General features: G+C 36.4%; 1 protein-coding gene across 1 annotated transcript in view; it reads right to left on the reverse strand.

The window, feature by feature from the left end:
* UNC5D (unc-5 netrin receptor D) overlaps positions 1-20,336 on the reverse strand; it is a 687,821-nt gene that overhangs the window by 125,932 nt on the left and 541,553 nt on the right. The window contains exons 5-6 of the mRNA XM_070952266.1: positions 2,863-3,043; positions 1,074-1,241 (exon numbers count right to left, since the gene is read on the reverse strand). Coding sequence (XP_070808367.1) covers positions 1,074-1,241; positions 2,863-3,043 — 349 coding nt within the window. The remainder of the gene's footprint in view (positions 1-1,073; positions 1,242-2,862; positions 3,044-20,336) is intronic.

The raw sequence follows: 20,336 nt of genomic DNA on the forward strand, positions 1-20,336 counted from the left end.
AACAAGAACACATTTGAAGAGATTACAGGAAAAAAATGAGAACAAGTTAGGCATTTAGGAGAAAGGACAGCCTCAACACACTGGGAAACAGATTTTAGCATCAACTCTTTTGGTGGAAAAGGAGGAAGTGGAAAGAAAACCCAGAGATTGGTGGTTATGATTATTTATGAGATTCAACAATGGTTTGAGGCTTTTTGCCTCAACAACTGCTTGAAGTGAAAGTAATGTTGCTATGGAAATCCAGATTCCAACAAAATCCAGAGTTTTTGACATGTGCCAGAAATATCAGAGCTAGCCTTGCAGTCCTCTTGTTTACATCTAAGAGAAATTCAGGATCAATACATTTGTGAATTGCCTTACAGAGAGCACACTTTCCAGCTTGTAACCTGTACAAGCCTTGTCCAGTTCTGCTTGAAGTACCTGTTCAAACCATGCCTAGTTAAGAGAGGAAGTTAAGGAGGAGAAAATGCTTGCAGTGTATAGTACAGTTCCACTAAATTCCAATTTAGATCATAGATAGGTGCTCAAACATCCATGGTATTCAAACTGCTTTAGGTAATAAAACCCATAGGGAATATGCAGAAGACAAAAAGAAAAATGCATACATACACACAAACACACAAATAATCAGAATGCATAAGAATCAGGTTGCAGATTAAAATCTTAATAACCATTTGGCCTATAATTCAATTCTGTGATTCTGGAGAAACTGGGACATTGAAAAAGAAAAAAGGTTATAGTTGTGTTCATGTCCCAATGTCTACCACACCCTGCAATAAAGATAGTTGAGGAATCACCCTTTTTCCAGAGTTTCTACCCATCCAACCAGATCAAATAAGACAGGCATTCTGCAAATCCATCAGCCAAAGAATGCCAGTTGATGGGGACTAGAAAACAAACTTTTTCTGCAGCAGCCCTTGCTCTGTGAAACATCCTTCAGTGATTAGAATGCCCCCAATCCTGTTAGCTTTCCCTAAAGCTTTAAGGACCTAGCTACACACCCGAGCCTGGGGCTCTACATGCGCTAAGAGCCCTGCCTCCTGGCTACACTGTTAACAGGATATCTTGCTTACTGGGACACAATGATGTGCAGGTAATTTTCTGTACAGACATTCCTTCGCAGAAAGCACCACCATTGAGGGGAGCAGGGTTGGTACATGTGCGGGATCTCTTTTGCATTCCTCTGCCACACTGGGCATTGCAGTTCGACCAAGCCGTCCAAGAAGACCAGCCTCCGTTCACTATGCAAACACAAATATAGGAGAACAGGTGGATAGCATATTAGCAGTCAGTCTTTGTTACAAAGCTTTCCATTTTCAATATTTTCTCCTTAAAAACAAAAAAATGTGAGAATTATCACCATTTCCATTTTACATGCTGATGTGCAAGTATTACTGAGATGCACCTACCTAAATGACATAGTATCAATAAACGGATATGTTTTGGTAAGGAACTAATGATGACATAGGCTCATTTTAATTCTTTCCAAGCATATTTTTTAAAAATTGTTTTTAATCCCACCTTTATTAGTTTTACAAAGAATTCAAGATACTCCTTTCTCCTCCAATTTTCCCCTCATGAGCAATCCTATAAGGTGATTTGGGGTGAGACAGAGTGACAATCCCAAAGTCTTCCAACTGGCTTTCAGGCCTAAGAGAGGATTAGAACTCCTGGTTTTTAGGCTGGTACCTTAACACTAGACCAAAGTGGTTTTCATTTCAATTAGGAAAGGGAGGAAAGCAAAGCGAAGTGAAGGGTTGAGACATCCTTCGTTCTTAATCAATGAAATGCCATTTGGTACTTTAATAAGAAGAAAAGATGAAATGAAGAAAGAAAGAAGCAGAAAACTTCCCTGCTGCATTTCAAGTTCAGCTGTCCGAAAAATGTCTGTAAGGTCATTGTAATTCTATGTCTTAAGTTTGATTAAGAGGCTCCACTGTTGTACAGACAGGTATCATTAGTATACATTAGACTTTGGATCTCAAGATATTGCTTAATTGCACTACCCAACATCCTTACCTTGATTATATCTTGTGGAAATCGAGCTTTAGCAGGTTATAGACAGCTATAGAGTCTTCAGTATAACTGATATTTTACTATCTAAGAAAAAAGTGGGGAATATTTAGCCCCAGTTCCACATTAATATAACCTTTCTCCTCCACTGAGACACACTTCTATTCACTAATGAACAACTGACTTTGTACCTCTTATGCCCACTCATTCTCAGCAAAGTATACATAGAATTTATGTAGTCACAACTGTTATGCTCTCAACTCTGTTTTGAAATCAAGGATCTTAATCTCTGATTGAACAGAAAGGTGTTATTTTATTAAGTTATTAAAAGTTATTGTTATTAAAAACAATAATAAAATTATATTTTGCTTGGATGCACACATAGTTCATGAACAGTTAGAAGTCAGTAAAGGGAGCATTGACATAATCTGTCTCCCAATCATTATTAGGAGTAGAAGGCTTATTTCAGTGTTCTATTAAACTTTTTTTCCTTCTGTCCAATTGTATCTAATTCTTGGAGACTGCTTGGACAAGTCATTGCACTTTTGTTGGCATGGTTTTCAAAAGTTATTTGCCATTAACTCTGTTTTAGGGCTGAAAGAAAATGACTATCTCAAGGTCATCTACCTGGCTTCATATCAAGGATGGGACCAGAACTCAGAGCCACCTGGTTTCTAGTCTGATGCTTTAACCCAATATTTTTCAACCTTGGCAACTTTAAGATATGTGGACCTCAATTCTAGGAAATCCTTGGCCAGCAGTGATGCTTAAAAGAATTATTTAACTGTATTGATCAAGCAAGAGTGATACTCATAGTCCAAGAAGTTACAGCATGTCACACCTACTGACCATACACCACGACTGTGGCTGAGAGGCTTCTTCTTTTGGCAACAATGTTGGATGCAGTGCAAGTGTAGTTGCCTGAATCAGACAGCCGGGCTTGATGGATAATTAGATTATGATCTGCTCGGGTATCAATATTTTCATCCTGTTCAGCATTGACTGGTTCTTCATTCTTAAGCCATTCCACCTTAAAAGAAAGTGAGTGGAGAAAAAACAATTCATAAACTATGAATATTGATATACTACCCTGGTTCGCGATTTGAAATTAATTATATTAAAATAGACCAAGGATCAGCAACCTGCGGCTCTGGAGCCGCATGTGGCTCTTTCACTCATCTGCTGTGACTCCCTGTCACTCAAAATATGTGTCACAACCGCCAATGTACGACTCCCACCCACCCATGATTTATTGAGCTTTTCAACCCCCGGTAGGCCAACCATGGATAAATCCAAGAAAAGAAAAGTTTCAGAAGAAAACAGAACATTTAATTCAACTACATATGCTAGTTTTGTGGCTGCTCAAGAAATAGGCACGGGAAGAGTTTTGTGGTTCCCGATGTTTTCTTTTCGGTGGGAAACGGGTCCAAATGGTTATTTGAGTGTTTAAGGTTGCAGACCCCTGAAAAAGACAAATCTGGTACTGTCCCTGGAATCTTTTAACACTATCCATGTTGACTAAACATCATGGGAATAAAAAAGACTTGGATGGCATCAAATGGTCCTCCTCCAATTAATAGCTGCTTGATAAAGTAGAATGACAATGAATTCAGGTGAGAAAAAAAAAGCAGGAAATGAAAATAATATGGAACCTTCTTTATTCAGTGCATTCAGTAAGGGCATAGGAACAGTGAAGAAAGCTGAATTTGCTATGCATTTCCTTGGATGTCTATATAGAAGTCTATATATTACAGACACTAATAAAATAGGATGCTGATAAAAGGGTAGGAGAGATGCAGAATTGGTAAAACAAGAATGCAGAGCTTCATTCTGTTCTATGTCTTCTGAACTGGAAAAATGTGACAAATAAGGAAATCTCCAGAGAAGAGGTACAAACCTGGAGGACAATGGAAAAAAGAAAGGAGTAGGATAGACCAGGTAAAGTCACAATACACAACCCCATTCTCTCTCCCCCCCCAGCTGAGGCATTACACCAAGACGCTTTAGAAATAGAAGTGATACACACATAATGTGAAGCATCTCCAGAGATAAAGCTAAAAGCAACCACTTACTGAGGCAAACGGCTGAAAAATATTATAATGAAGCAACAAAATCAAAGCACAGAACCTTCAGAATTGGGAAGAGTGATGAACAAATATTTTTTGTCTTCCAACTCTATGAGTCCATGAGTCTTTCCTTTTCTTTTTCAGAGGAAAGAAGTAGCATCCCTTCTCTCTTGGGAAAGCATTGTAATGGGAAATCCCTGCTAGTATTTCCCCCATGGTATAAAGCAATCCTGAAGTTCCAAATATTTTTCTTAAGGAGTCACAAGCTCTGAACCTTAAAGACTTTCCAGTAAACTCTGAGTGAAAGATTGTTCCACTCCAGAGAGCTGTCCCAAATCTGCTAATGTGAAACCACACCAAAGTACTTGATCCTGCAAAGCAGGTAAATTAATTGCAAAAACTATATCTTCCATCAATAAAGGAGTATATTTGTAGTTCAGGGTTGAAATCAGGGTTGTTTTCTTGCAGATGTGTCATTACAAAGAGCCTTAGTGGCGCAGCAGACTAAAGTGCTGTTAAGTAGCACCAGCTGCCTGCAATTACTACAAGTTCAAATCTCACCAGGCTCAAGATTGAGGTCAGCCTTCCATCCTTTCAAGGTAGGTAAAATGAGGACCTGGATTGTGGGGCCAATAAGCTGACTTTGTATAAAAAAGAACACTGCTTAAGGGGGGGCCGAAAGCCCTACTAAGCAGGTATATACAAAAGTATATAAGCCACCCTGAGTCTCCGGAGAAGGGCAGCATATAAATCGAACCAATAAATAAATAAATAAATTATGCAAATCAGGTAACATCATCAATGATAGTTACTGATAGCACTGATTATGTTCATTTGGGTAATGAAATGTCTGCAAGAAAATAACCAAACTCAGAGAGCACCAAAGACCCCTCATACCTTCCATCGAAACATTAAAAAGTGTATCATCTACACCTTTGCAATGGGTATTTCATATCTATAAGAATTAGCCAATGACAGTGAAGTCACAACTTATTTTCAGATCTCAAACTCTGGCAGATCACCCCAGGTGACAGCACAGAGACATGGAGGCAATCAGTGTATGGATCTGCAGGCTACAGGCATTCATTAGCAGACTGTGCTGGGCAGATGGCTGGCAATTTGTAGATTTTCCAGTTTATAAACAAATCGGCAGCTGACCACTATCACAGCCAATTAGAATCCATGCCAGGCAGCAGACTTTTTTTCCCCCAGCACCATTTATCGCGTTGGTTAGCTAGGGACAGAAAAAGCAAAATCAGGTTTCTGTTGAACATATGATGGAAAGATGAGACTAGTGAGAAAAAGTGGAAAAGATACCCAGATACACAGGATTTGTGATGAGATTGTTTACATTATAGCTGAGTTTGAATACATTTAGACTAATAAGTTATCTTGGTATGTCATCATTCAAACAAACAAATAAATAAATAAATAAATAAAGCAAGCAAGCAAACAAACAAACAAACAAATAACAATTTTAGCTTAAAATAAAGATGGTTCATAATATGAGTGGCCCCTGAAGTTTCTAAGGATCAATGTTTCCTGGCAAAGCAATGATTTGGCAAATTATAAATATGTTTTAATCTACAATAGGCTTAACATATCCCTAATTTTTAATAACTCCAATGCCTAAATGGGAGAAGATAATCTACTTATTCCAGTACCATCTTTTATTTTATTAATTAACTGCTTGGAAAAATGGGGGGGGACCAGCTTTTGGCTGCAAAAATATTGCCTGTATTGCCTGTTGCAGTTATTGTGCAAGCAATATTTTATTTTATTACTTCCCATATATGTTTTTTTTATTCTTTCACATCCACTTCCTCCTTTTTATTTCCACTATCTCTGGAAGGAATCTAAGGGTATTTTAAGATAAGAAGACATTGTGAATTCCTTTACTGATAGCAAAAAAAGCTACCAGATATTTTCATTTTACCTGCGTGGGTTCTAGAGCGTAAGTTAAGAATTATTTGAGCACAGAAAGTGAAAGTCAAACTCATATACCCATGAGAATATTCCTGGATGTTTTGGATGTTTTTCTGCATCTGGAATGTAGAATGATGTTTTGGATGTTTTCTGCATCTGGAATGTAGTATCTCAGTTTGGATAAACTACAATTTGGAATATTTCTCCAGAAAAAATCTTTTGTCTCTAGTACATCAAGGTGTATTAATAATATATGGATTTGTGTGTGTGCGCGAAAGAGAGACGGGATGTGAGAGAAATCTTTATGAGAGCATCTCACTTTCAGCTTGGATATAAAATTTAAAATAAAGACCTAGAAGCTTGACCATTCTGATTTACAGTTTGTGAATTCCCTGGGGTAGGGTGCCCTTTAACAAATTTGCAAAAACAGCTGTTAACTTCATTATTCATAGAAACTACCAAATTATGTGTCCATAGACACATTCTAAAAAGCAAGGAAAATAACAGTGGAGGCTTTTTCTAAAAGATCTTCATTTGACAGAGCCAATATCTCTTTATCTAAAGCTGGAAGGATATATATGATGATGTTCCAGGAAGAAATGGTAATTTTCTATGAATGGAATTTAAGGGACACCCTGAGATGTTCATATTTTCACTCTCTAAAGTTTATTGGTCGATGTACAAAGCCTTTAAAATTATGCTCATTCATAATAATCTGTATCATAAAGATTATGATGAAAAATGAGCAACATGTTCAAGGTCACCCAATGATTTTGCAAAGCTAATCAATCAAGGCTTCTGGCTTTGGATTTTCTGGTAGAAATCACAATGACATGTCCTTCCAACTTTAGGACTGCCAACTCTTTCCCAGAACATCTGAAATATTTTGATGGGTCATACTGATGTTCCAAAATCTGACCTTGTAGATCAGGGCTGTCAAACTCACAGCCCGCGGGCCAGATGCATCACATGCTGGCCATGCCCATGCCAGTTTAACAAAGGGGGAAAAGTCCCGATATGTCACGTGACAATGCCGTGACAATGCGAGTTTGACAGTCTTGCTGTAGATCCTTTCCCATCCTAGAATTTGAGATATGAAGGAAGTTGGAAAAGTTATAACAATCTGATGAACCTGGTGACAAAGTGATCTGATTTCCACAGAGGACAAAATATTAACAGAGGACAACAATAACAAAACCAATTACACCATCACAGACACCAGTCCAATCAACTTTGTGAACATGCACCCAGCCCTGATTTACTAATTATTTTTGTCCTCCTTGTAGTGTTTCAAAAATTTCATTTTTTTTCCACAACTGCATATGTACTGAGCTGAAACACTGATATAGTTTTCTTGTAGTATGGTTTGCCAGTTCTTTCTTCCAGGATGATAATAATGTTGGGTTACTTTACATGTATCTCACAGACTGGGAGTTTATTTATTTATTAAATTAGGGTGGCCACCCATCTCATCTAGAAGTTACTCTGGACAGGTTACAAACCTTTAAACCAGCAAATATTAAAATAATAAAACAATAAATAATAATTTATCATTAAAAGATGGAGGGAGAGAAGGAAGGCTAAAGAACACTGGGAGAGGTGGGTCTTCTCTTAGTCCTATTGCCACCTAATAATAAGCAATACCCTCCCATGCGGGTCCCAGGCCAACTGGAAGATCTTTAGGCCATTAAGGAAGGTTAGGAGGGTTGGTGTGGATCTTACCTCAGAGGATATAATATTCCAAAGGGCAGGAGTCACAGCCAAAAATGCTCTTCTCCTGAACCCTGCTTGCCAAAATTCCTTCACTTACGAAATTCGTGGCATGCTTCTTATGCTGGCATAGGTGGGGTGGCCAAATCCTAGATTTTAAAGGAGCTGATTTTAACAAACTCAGTGAGAATTTGGGAAAGATTCCTTGGATGAAAATCCTAAAGGGGAAAACAACTCAAGAAACTTGGGAAACTCTGAAAAATATGCTCTAAAAAGCCCAGTCCAGCACAATACCACTGAAAAAGAAAAACAAGAAATCCAAGAAGAAACCAGCATGGATGCACAAAGATCTCTCTGACAAATTGAAAGACAAAAAAGACAAGTACAAAAAAAACGAAAGAAGGACACATAACTAAGGCAGAATATCAGCAGATAGACAGCAGATAGAAAGATGAAGTCAGGAAAGCAAAGGCTCAGAATAAACAAAGACTTGCGACAAAAGTCAAAGATAACTAAAAAAGTTTCTTCCAACACATAAATAATAAGAAAAAAAAATCAAGGAAACAGTCAGTCCACTAAAGAGAGAAGGCAGCAAGGAAGTAACAGGCAGCAGAGAGTAAACAGAGCTGCTTAACTCATTCTTTGCATTGGTCTTCGCACAAAAAGGAACTATAGTCCAACCTATCAAAAACATAACTGTAAAAGACAAACTAGAAATAAAAGTTAAATAAGCAAAAAAAAAAAAAGGTAAGAGAACACCTGTCTGATCTGGATGAATACAAATCACTGGGACCTGATGGATTACATCCCAGAGTTCTAAAGGAGCTGGAAGATGTCATTTCAGAACCACTGTACCACATTTTTCAAAAATCCTGGAGCACCGGGGGACTGGAAAAGAGCTGATGTGGTTCCCATCTTCAAAAAAGGGGGAAAAAACAGACCCAGGAAACTATAGACCAATCACCCTAACATTAATACCCGGGAAGATACTGGAAAAAATGATAAAAAACGGATCTGCCAACATTTAGAAATGAGTAAAGTAATAACTAGAAATCATCACGGGCTTGTTAAAAACAGATCATGCCAAATCAATCTTATTTCATTCTTCAACACAGTGACTAAATTACTAGACCAGCAAAATACTGTGGACATTATATACTCAGACTTCAGCAAGGCATTCAACAAAGTAGATTTCTTGGTAAGCTAGAAAGAAGTGGGATAGATAGCATCACCATCAGTTGGATTTGTAACTGGCTGACAAACCGTACTCAACAATTAGTCCTTAGTGGTACTACATCTACATGGAGGGAAGTAAGCAGTGGGGTACCACAAGGTTCCGTCTTAGGCCCAGTATTCTTCAATATCTTCTTAAATGACTTAGATGAGGGAATAGAAGGGGAAGTTACCAAACTTGTGGATGATAATAAGCTGGCAGGAATAGCTAACACCCTAAATGATAGGCTCAAGATCCAGATGGATCTTGACAGACTTGAACACTGGGCCCTATCTAACAAAATGAAATTCAATGTAGAGAAAAGTAAAGTCTAACACTTAGGCAAGAAAAACCAAAAGTACACATATAGACTGGGTGAAACCAGGCTTAATAGCAGTAACTGTGAGAGGGATCTTGGAGCCTTAGTGGACAACCAGTTAAGTATGAGCCAGCAGTGTGTGGCAGCAGCCAAAAAAACCCAATGTAACCAAGATAATTAAGGGACTGGAGACTAAAACATATGACGAACGGTTAGAGGAACCGGGCATGGCTAATCTAGTGAAGAGAAGGACCAGGGAAGACATGATAGCAATAGCACTTAGACTTATATACCACTTCATAGTGCTTTACAGCCCTCTCTAAGCGGTTTACAGAGTCAGCATATTGCCCCCAACAATCTGGATCCTCATTTTACCAGCCTCGGAAGGATGGAAGGCTGAGTCAACCTTGATCCTGGTGAGATTCGATCTGCCAAATTGCTGGCAGCTGGTGATCAGCAGAAGTACCTGCAGTACTGCACTCTAACCACTATGCCACCGTGGCTCATTTTGTAAAGATAGGAAAGAAGGGAGGGAGGAAGGAAAGGAGGAAGGAAGGAAGTTACATATACTGAAATTATTGCTTTCTTTTTTAATGATAGAAAACTATTGCCAAATGTTCATAATGTGATGATTATTCAGACATTCTCTCTCCGCACACACATACACACTCCTTCCCAAGACCACACTTTGGTAACCTTTACATGTTAGGTTCATGAACTCTATTTGATAATGACAGACAATGATGTACTCTAAATTTATTGTTTTCTCTTTTTTGGAAACCAGCATGCCCGGAATTGAAATGTTCCCATCAAATACTGCTAAATTGCAAAATGAGCCATAAAACCATTCAGGGGCAGATATGGATTAATTTCACTTCCATGTATAGAACCGCATCTGATAAATTATCCTAAGCACACATTTGCACCAATTATATGTTGTCAAGAGAGAGTAGTTTACAGCATTATCCAAACGAAATCAGTTAAGCATCTCACAACCCAGATTATGTCCTCATTTATTGATTTTTGCAAATAACTTGGATGAAGAAGGCCACTTCTCACATGTATCATGGAAAGAAGGACTTAAGGAATTGTTTCGGTAAGAAACTCAAAATATGAAATTTGGCCTGCTAAAAATAACCAGAATTAATGCATAAATATAAGAATCAGAAAAGGAATGGTTTTGCTCTTTTAAGTTCTTCCCCACAGTCCTCTGGACTACTAGCATCTAATTTCAGAGCACAGATTACAAATACTCAAGGGGCCTGCAAAACTCCACATAATTAGCACCAGATAGATGTCAAAACAAGAAGAAAGAATAGAAGAAACTGTAGAAGAAAATTACAATCATGAGCAAATATAATTCGTAATTATTATTTTTTTCCCTCCTAGCATTTTTCTGCAAATGCAGGGTTCACTTTTTTAGCATCAACTGAATGTTGATTCATTGTCTGAGACAATAATTGACCCACTGGCTTGTCACCTGAACCTGATGTCATAAACCAAGAGAGTAATTGGTAACTGGTCCTGGATCACCCAGCCAGTTTCCATGCCTAAGACAGGACTAGAACTCACAGTCTCCTGGTTTCTAGCCTGTTGCCTTAAACCCTGGACCAAATTGCAATGATTGAAATGTTAACATTAACTTGTAAGCTTTATTAAGGCTTTCACATGAACATGGTCAGATCTTGCTGCCAAATCCATATTCATTCTAGATGTATATATTGTCTGAAACAAGTTTTTGTCTATGTCCCCTTTTTTAGATACACAGTTTAAAATATAAACTGTCTATTTGGACCCGCTCCAGTCTGGTTTCAGGCCTGGGTACAGCACGGAAACGGCATTGGTCGCATTGGTGGATGATCTCTGGAGGGCTCGGGATAGGGGTTATTCCTCTATCCTGGTCCTGTTAGATCTCTCAGCGGCTTTTGATACCATCAACCATGGTATCATGTTGGGCCGGTTGGAGGGACTGGGAGTGGGGGGCACCGTTTTGCGGTGGTTCTCCTCCTATCTCTCCGACCGGTCGCAATCTGTGTTGACAGGGGGGCAGCCGTCGACCCCGAGGTGCCTTGTTTGTGGGGTGCCACAAGGGTCAGTCCTCTTGCCCCTCCTGTTCAACATTTATGTGAAGCCGCTGGGTGAGATCATCCGTGGTTTTGGGGTGGAGTTTCATCAGTATGCTGATGACACTCAGCTGTACATCTCCACCCCAGACCATCCCAACAATGCCTTGGAAGTGATGTCCCAGTGTCTGGAGGCCATGCAGGTCTGGATGGGGAGAAACAGGCTTCGACTCAACCCTTCCAAGACTGAGTGGCTGTGGCTGCTGGCATCCCGGTATAGCCAGCTGGTGCCATCGCTGGTTATAGGGGGCGAATCACTGGCTCCCACGGAAAGGGCCTGCAACTTGGGCGTCCTCCTGGATGCACAGCTGTCTTTAGAAGAGCATATGACGGCCGTGGCCAGGGGGGCTTTCTATCAGGTTCGCCTGATATGCCAGTTGCACCACTTTCTAGATCGGGACTCCTTACGCACGATCACTCAAGCACTCATCACTTCTCGTCTGGACTACTTACTTTTTCCAGTTAGCCGGGCTGGCCTGATTCCATGTTGGTTTTAACGTTTGATACTGATTTTTAATTGAAATGTTTTAAATTATGGGCCAAATTTCATTTAATTATTTTTAAAAATTATTTTAACTTTTGTGTACAAATGTTTTTATTCTGGCTGTTCACCGCCCTGAGTCCGAAAGGAGAAGGGCGGTATACAAATCTAATAAAAGATAAAGATAAAGATATAAGAACAAACACTGCCAATATACCCTTGATCATATAATTGATCCAAACCAAATAACACTTATGTTTTCATTTTCTAACCTTAAAGCCAATTCCACCTAGAACCTATCAGTGAGTCAAATGATATGCTTAACTCTAAACTCAGATGAATAAAACACAATTGCTGTTTTCAGTAACATGTTATGCCTCCCAAAAAACATACGCCTAGGATGTCTTGGTTTTATCAATATGCTGAATCCCATTGAAACTTGGACTAGCATGATATTGAAGGCAGTCATTAAAAGAAGGTTCAAAATATTATAGTCCTTCTATCCATCCAGCACTACATTTCCATTCAACTAAAACAAGACTAAAAACAAACAAAAACTCAAGTTCCTTATGCAAAGAGAAAGTGCATTAATGTTTTGAGATCTATATTTATGCAAGCTGTATTTCCTGCGATGCATCCAATATGAATTCAGCCTTAATTAAAGGGGTAACATTCCTCCCTTTGCAGCTGAAAATTAATCAGTTTATTTCAAGGGTTTATCAAACTGATTCTGGTAGTAAGATATATAGTACTAAAGCACAGTGCAGCTCTGACTGTCTTTCCAGATAAAAAAAAAAAATTGGTTGCACAGAAGTGCAGTTCAGCAATTTATTATCCAAGCACTAACATTAAGTAATCAAAGTACTGCATACCTACTTAAATAATAAGGATAACACATGTGCTTCAGAGGCCTACCCTGAGCTGCTATGAAATGGAGAAAGGAGGGTTTGTGATTAAACTTGAAGAAATAATAGCCTTTTCAGTTAGGAATGCCCTACCAAATTTCAGGCAGAGCTTTTTTCTGAAATAGATACTCCCAAGGAACAATGATTCCTCTTGTTAAATGAGGTGGACCTAAATGAGATGTGAGATAAAACAGAACTGTTAAAGATGAATACTCTAATGATGCTTAGAAAAGAGTGAGAGTACATACAATGGTGAGAGTATAGTAATAGTAAGGTAGAACTACTTGACCAAGGAAACATTAATCATCCCTCCTATACAACATGCTACGATGTGATTGATCAATATTAAATTGATTATAATTTGATTTAAGGGATGATTAATCAGTTACTACATATTTCTCTTTGTTCCTCCTCTATTTTATGTCAAGAAATCATTCACTAAAACAATTGTATTCAATATGTGTTGGAAATACAAGCTACTGAATTCTCAATTCCTTTTTTTTTTTTGTATTTTTTTTAAACAGACAAACATAGATTTTTTCTGAATAGAGTATTGACCAAGTCAAAATTCATTCAGCTTATTTTCCCCAAATTTAAATTATATATTTCAATTTCTGCCATTGTATTCCTTTTCTACATTTCCCTTTTTCATCTCTATTTTATATTTAATATATAATCAATATTGCCATCTGCCCTAACCTCCTAATCTTAATCTTATTAAATTTCATTATTTTATTTCTCCTTTTATCACATATATTTTCCAATATTTCTTTATTCTATTGAAACCCTTTAATTTACACTCAATCATTTTGATATTTCACACTTATTTCTTAATATCCATTGTTTTCTTCAGGTGGACCAGATTATTATGTCATGTTTCCTTATTAATCATTTTACCTTTTTAACAATATATTTCTTCAAATTTATTTTCCACATCACCTTTTTTTACGTAAAAATATCTTATTCCATTTCAATTTCATTTAGATTTCCATTTCATCTTCTAAATAAATCCCTTCTAAATAAATTATTTTATATTTCACAATTTATATCATAATTTCTAATCATCTTCCCCTCTAAGTAGATAATTTCAAATTATCATTTTACATTTAAATAAACCTATCTTCCATTTCCATTTCATTTAAATTTCCTTTTCTAGATAAATCATTTTATATTTCACAATTCTATCATCATTTCCAATCATCTTCCCCGAAGTTCAATTTTTTCCCATCCTAATATTTCAATCCTAGTATTAATACAATTCATTCAAGTCTCTACATAATAATAAATTTATCATTTCAATTTCATTTAACTTTCCATCTCTTAATCTCTTCTAAATATATTATTTTATACTTCACAACCATTATTTTTCTAGATTCTACCATTTATACTGTCTTTTCCCGAAAATAAGACCCTGTCTTATATTTTTTTTTAACCCTGAAGTAAGCGCTTGGCCCTATTGCTATGTGCTGAAAAGCCCAAATGGCCTTATTATCAGGGAATGTCTTATTTTGGGGAAAACAGGGTATTACAGAATATATTTCAACCCATTCAAGTATTACAATCACCGATATTAATCATGATATCATTATTACCATACTTATATATCATATTACCCTTCCTCCTTTCCACTAATTCCTCCTTTTAACCATTTTCTCCTGGTCTATATAGCAAATCATCTCTTAAAATTCCCCTCCTTTTAATCCATTCTCTCATTTTCTTTTTTTTTCTTTTTGTAGTTATTATATCTTTCCCACTGTTTCCTTCTTTTAGCTTTTAAATCCATTACTCGCTTAATTTGCCCTATATTCCCATCTGATCTGTTCCCCTTTTCTCCTTTCACTTTCTTTGTTTCCCCACTGTTAATCCCAGTGTAATCATTTAAATTTTGTCTCTAATCTCTTCGCTTTTTCTTGTTTCATTTGTTTCTTTCTACTTTCTCTATTTTTACCACTGTTAATCCCAGTGTAATCATTAACAATGTTTTTCTCTAATCTTTTCCTCTCCCCTTTCCTTCTCTTAATTTGTTTCTTTTTTGTTGGTTGTATCTTCCTAATCCTTCTATTTTTTTCATTGTTACTCCCAATATAATCATTTAATTTTTCATCAATGTCTTTATCTTCATTGTTGTTTTCTTGCTTCTCATTGGTAATGTCTTTATCCAGTTGAATCCAGTTGCCAGTTGAATCTGGCAAAATTTTTGATTTCTTTCTATCCAAGTCAAATGATATACATACCATTTTAACATCTCAATTAATTCCTGCCACATTTTGACGTTCTAATTATGTTTTAACTCTAGTTTAAAATTTTATTCTTTGTCACCTCTTTTAATTATCAAAGTCAAATAGTTGAAAGAAAACAGCCTCCTTAAAACTTCTCACGGCTCGTTGATCAAGGTCACTGTATTTGTAAAGATGTTTAGTGTAGTACTTTTTTCCCACCAGTAGATGTCTCTCTCCAATCCACAAGTTTTATACCAACAACTTAACAAAGTATCCAATTTGTGTATTAAATCCAATTGCCTGATATTTTCTAATTTCTTCTTTCTCTTCTTAATTTTTATATATTCCAAATCCAGATTTTACCTTCCAATTCAAATCCAATTAAAATATCTTTACAGGGCTTTTCTATTTTAAGTTTTTCTTTATTCTTCCTTTAAAGTTAAAAATTTTTCTTAACATTTATATTATAGATCCAATTGCTCTGTCCTCAATTAAATTAATATGTATTTTGAATTAATTTGCTCTATTTCAAGGAGCAAATTTCAGTGACATCTCCCTATTAAAAATTAACAGAGGTGAGAGGGTGTGGCCAGCATCGGGTGATACGGTGTGGATTCTGGAGCTCCAGAAGAGCACCAATATCCCAGCCAATTTTGGGGATCCTTAGGGATCATAACTGTCTTGTAGGGACAGTGAAGAAAGAAGACACAGGCTGGCATGGTTAGGGAAAGAGCAAGTTCCCTGAAGTGCCAGCATTAGTCTTCGACCCATTGGCAAAGGAAGGCAGCCATGGAGCTGTCAAAAGCTGGAGCGGCCACAATCAGTAAGAGGAAGTGCAGGAGTGGTGATTGAACAGAGTATTGTTAGAAATGATTGGCCAACTCACAGGTAAGAAGAAAAAACTTTTAAAAGCTTGAAAGAAATACCAACGAGCAATTAGTGGCTAATTTGCACTTGGGAATTTAAGTGGAGGAGGAAAAAAAAGAGGAACTTTAAAGTTAAAACGAAAGCCCTAAAAGGAATCTTCCACCTGGATTTAAAATTGGATTTTGAAAGAAATAAAAACAAGACAAAGGAAAAGGAGACAGAGGAACATTTTTTAAACAATAAAATGATTTAACTCGGAAGAGAGGAAACGGGTGTTCCCATGGAGTTATAAAATGGATACTTTGCTGCAGAAAGAGTTGTGAATTGAAGAGAGATATCTGCTGGAGGAGAGATCGTGGGAAAGAGCCATAGGAGTATACAGCTGAAAAGATGAAGAGAAGCAGAGAGGACAAGGACTGAGATTGTGATGGCTCAATTGAGCATTTGAACTGGACACTATCTGGAAAGAAAAAGGAGATATCGCATGGACTTTGAAACTAGAAGTATAAGTAAATGAAAATAATAAATTGGAAAATTCTAGCCTTCTAAAGTGACAATATGGAGAATTGGGAGGATGAATGTGAGATATTAAGGGAGATGTTTGAAAAAATAAGAGAAACAATTAAGGGAAATAAGGAAGCAGAGGATTGGTTAGAATGCAAGAAAAAAGAAAGAGAAAAGATGATTGAGAAGCAACAGATACAAGGAGAAAATATTGAAAAGAAAATAAATGAAAATAAAGATAAAGATGATTACACTGGGATTAACAGTGATAGAATAAAAATGGATAAGAGAGAATAAATCTCAAAACTGAAAAGAAGAAAAATAAATGGGGAAATATTGAGAGGGAAAATTAACAGAGTGAAAAAGAAAAGAGGCAGAAGGGAGTTACAAGAAAATGAAGAGGAAGAGGAAGAAGGCAAGGGAATGGGAGAAAGGGAGGAAAGCATCATGAAATGGGATTGTGGAGAGTTTAAAAGAAAATGGTTAAGAGTCAGTGAAAATATTAATGTTAAATTTAATATTAATTTAAAGAGAAGGATGTTAGTTGTAGAAATTATATGTGAAAATACTGTTTAATGTAAAATAGATTAGTAGATGAAATGTGAAAAAAAGAATGAACTATGTTTTTGATGTTGGATGAAGCACTAAGTGCAGAGAAATAAAAGCAACAAAAGAATTAATTGAAATTAAGATGGGAATTGAAATTGAAATGTAAAATTGAATGTAAATGAAATGTTAGTAAATGATGTAAATGACAGACTTATAAGAAGTAAAGCAGAAGAAATACATTGTTAAAGGGAAAAAAGCAAGGGTTGGAAGATTATTTTAACAAAGGTTTCAAGGAAAAAAATGCAATAATAGAAATATATATAAACAGTAAAGTAAGGGGGGGAAAGGATTGTATTACAGTTATAATTATTTATTGCATTGTGAATTTATAAAGTTTGAAAAAGTGGAATGTTATAGAGGATAAGGAATTAATGAAGACTTATTAATTTTATAATTATGGAATATAAAAGAAAAGAAAAGTAAATTAACTACAAGTACATTGATAGAAAACATTGTAAAGTAATAATTGATAATTTGCAAGATAATAATTGATTATATTGTTATATTGTTATAGTGTCATAGTGCTATATTATAGTATATATTTGCATAAATAGATAAATTTAGAATAAGTTGAAACATATATAAGATAAAGATAAAGATGTGTGTATCTAAAATTGTTTTGAATAAGCAAAAGGTAGAGAAAAAAGTATAAGTATATCCAAAAAAAACGGGGAGACAGAAAATAAGAATCAAAGATCAATATTTATATGTTAGTGTGGGAAAACTTCACACGAGTATTAAAAATGTCAACTATAACCACTATAGCAAAAACAGGAGAAAAACCGACTGTAAATCCTACAACAACAGTGGCATCACCACTACAGCAAAGAACAATAGACAACACCATAGGAAAAGAAAAAGAAAAAGAAAAGCCGAAATGACATTAAATGCAATGCAGAATATGTTTCAAATGATTCAAGAAACACTATTAAAAACACAAGAAAAAATGGTGGATAATCACAAAGAAATGAAAATGTTTCATGCAGAAATCAAAAACGAAATAGGAGAAGTAAAAGAGGACATTAAAAATATGAATGAAAAAATTGGGGATCTCCAACAAATAATAACAGAAAACAAACAAAGAATTAAAAAAGCAGAAACAAAAATAGACCAAGTAGAGACAAAAGTGGAGGCAATGGAGCAAAAAGCTTTTCAACTAAATAAAGAATTGTCTGATTTGATAGCGATGCTTGAGATGGAGAAAGCTTCATACTTCTTGCGCTTTTTTTTTTTTCATTTCATTTTATTAAATTTGTATACCGCCCTACTCCCGAAGGACTCAGGGCGGTGAATAGGCACAAAATAAAACACATAAATACGAAAGTTAAAACATGATTAAAACCTAATTAAATAATTTTTGCCCGAGACAATTTAAAACTCCCAATAATTTAAAACAAATTAAAATTTGAGTTTAAAAATTTAAAAGAAGGGATAAAAATTAGGCCAGGCCGGCCTGCTGGAATAGGAGTGTCTTCAAAGCACGGCAGAAAGTGCGCAGAGCCAGGATCCTCCATATCTCCGGGGAGAGCTCGTTCCAGACAGCGGGTGCCCCCACAGAGAAGGCCCTCCCCCTAGGGGCTGCCAGTTGACATTGTTTGGCTGATGGCACCTGGAGGAGCCCCTCTCTATGAGAGCGTACCGGCCGGTGGGAGGCTGTTTGTGGTAGGCGGTCCCGTAAGTAGCCAGGTCCTAAGCCATGGAGCGCTCTAAAGGTGGTAACCAAAACCTTGAAGCACACCCGGAAGACCACCGGGAGCCAGTGCAGCTCGTGCAGGAGAGGTGTCACACGGGAGCACCATGTTGCTCCCATAACCACCCGCACGGCCGCACTCTGCGCCAGTTGGAGCCTCCGGGTGCTTCTCAAGGGGAGCCCCATGTAGAGAGCGTTACAATAGTTTCTTTCAAACTTTCAAAATATAATAGAAGAAATAGATGAAGATCTGGGAAAAAAAATGGCAGAGATAGTGTCAGAAATAATACAAAGAGACAAGTCAGAAATAAAAGGACAGTTGGACGAAATATATCAGGTACATACTAATTACATAAGAAGACATTGATTGGCGAGGGAAGTGCATGTTAGAATCTCAAAACGAACAATTAGAGATGAAGTATACAGAAAATCAAGAGAAGAAACTTTGACATATAAGGGTAAAGAAATTATAATTTTAAAACAAATACCTCAAATAATTAGAAACCAACGCCAGCAATACCAGTTTTTAACAACCCAATTGATCAGATATAAAATAATGTTTAGATGGCTAACACCAGATGGGATTTTAATCACATGGCAAGACAAAAAGTATAAAGTAGACACAGTAGAGAAAGCAAGAGATTCTATAACTTACATTTTACACAGGAAGAGGAACAGAAAAGTAAAGAAGAAACAGAAAGTAGAAGCCAGGAGAAAGAGCAAATAGAAGAAGTGGAGCAAGAGAGAGAAGTAAGAAAGAGTCAAGAAAAAGAACGAGAGGAAAGAGAAGATGTGAAAACAAAAAGACAGATGGAGACAAGACACACCAAAAAACAGTTATGCAAGGCAATGGAAGAGACAATTAAACTTCTCTCTGTAAACATAAATGGATTAAATGCACCGAAGAAAAGAACGCAAACATTTACAAAACTACAAAAATTAGAAGCAGATGTGATATGCCTCCAAGAGGTACATAGCAAAAAAGGATATCAAAAATTATTAGAAAACCCAACTATATAGTTAGGCTCCGGATATTAGGACAAGTGTAGAAACAATAGAGATAGGAGTAAATGAATGGGCAGATCACAACCCAATGCTCATAAATTGGAAAGGGAAAAAAAGATTTAGGAGATGGACAATGAATCAAAAAACATGTAAAGAAAAAGGATTTAAACAAATGCTGGAAAAGGAATTAGAATTATTTTTTTAAGATAAACAAAAGAGAGGATACTTCTTTACAGAACACTTGGGATACAACAAAAGCATACATAAGGGGACTGACAATTGCATATATAGGGAAGAAAAATAAAGAGAGGAGACAACAGCTAGACAAACTATATGAAGAATTAAAAAACACAGAATATAAACTACAAAAAGATCCCCAAAATAAGAAAATAAAAGAGGGATAGAATATAATCAAACACAAAATAAATTTGATAAATCAAAAAGAAATAGCCAGAAAATAAAGATGGCAAAACAAAACTATTTTGAGTTTGCAAATAAAACAGGCAGATGGTTGGCATATAAACTGAAAAAAGAAAAAGATAGAAGAGAAGCTAAAAAGGAAATTATTCAGACATTCTTTTCAAATTTATACAAACAAGAAGAAGTAGAGGAGGAAAAAGTAAAACAGTATATTTTGTAAATATAGTAAAACAGTAAAACAGTAAAACACCTACGGGACCGCCTTC

This window comes from Pituophis catenifer, unplaced genomic scaffold (genome assembly GCF_029215685.1).
Source record: "Pituophis catenifer annectens isolate HBS135680 unplaced genomic scaffold, rPitCat1.0.hap2 SCAF_12, whole genome shotgun sequence".
In the NCBI taxonomy this organism is placed as follows: domain Eukaryota; kingdom Metazoa; phylum Chordata; class Lepidosauria; order Squamata; family Colubridae; genus Pituophis; species Pituophis catenifer.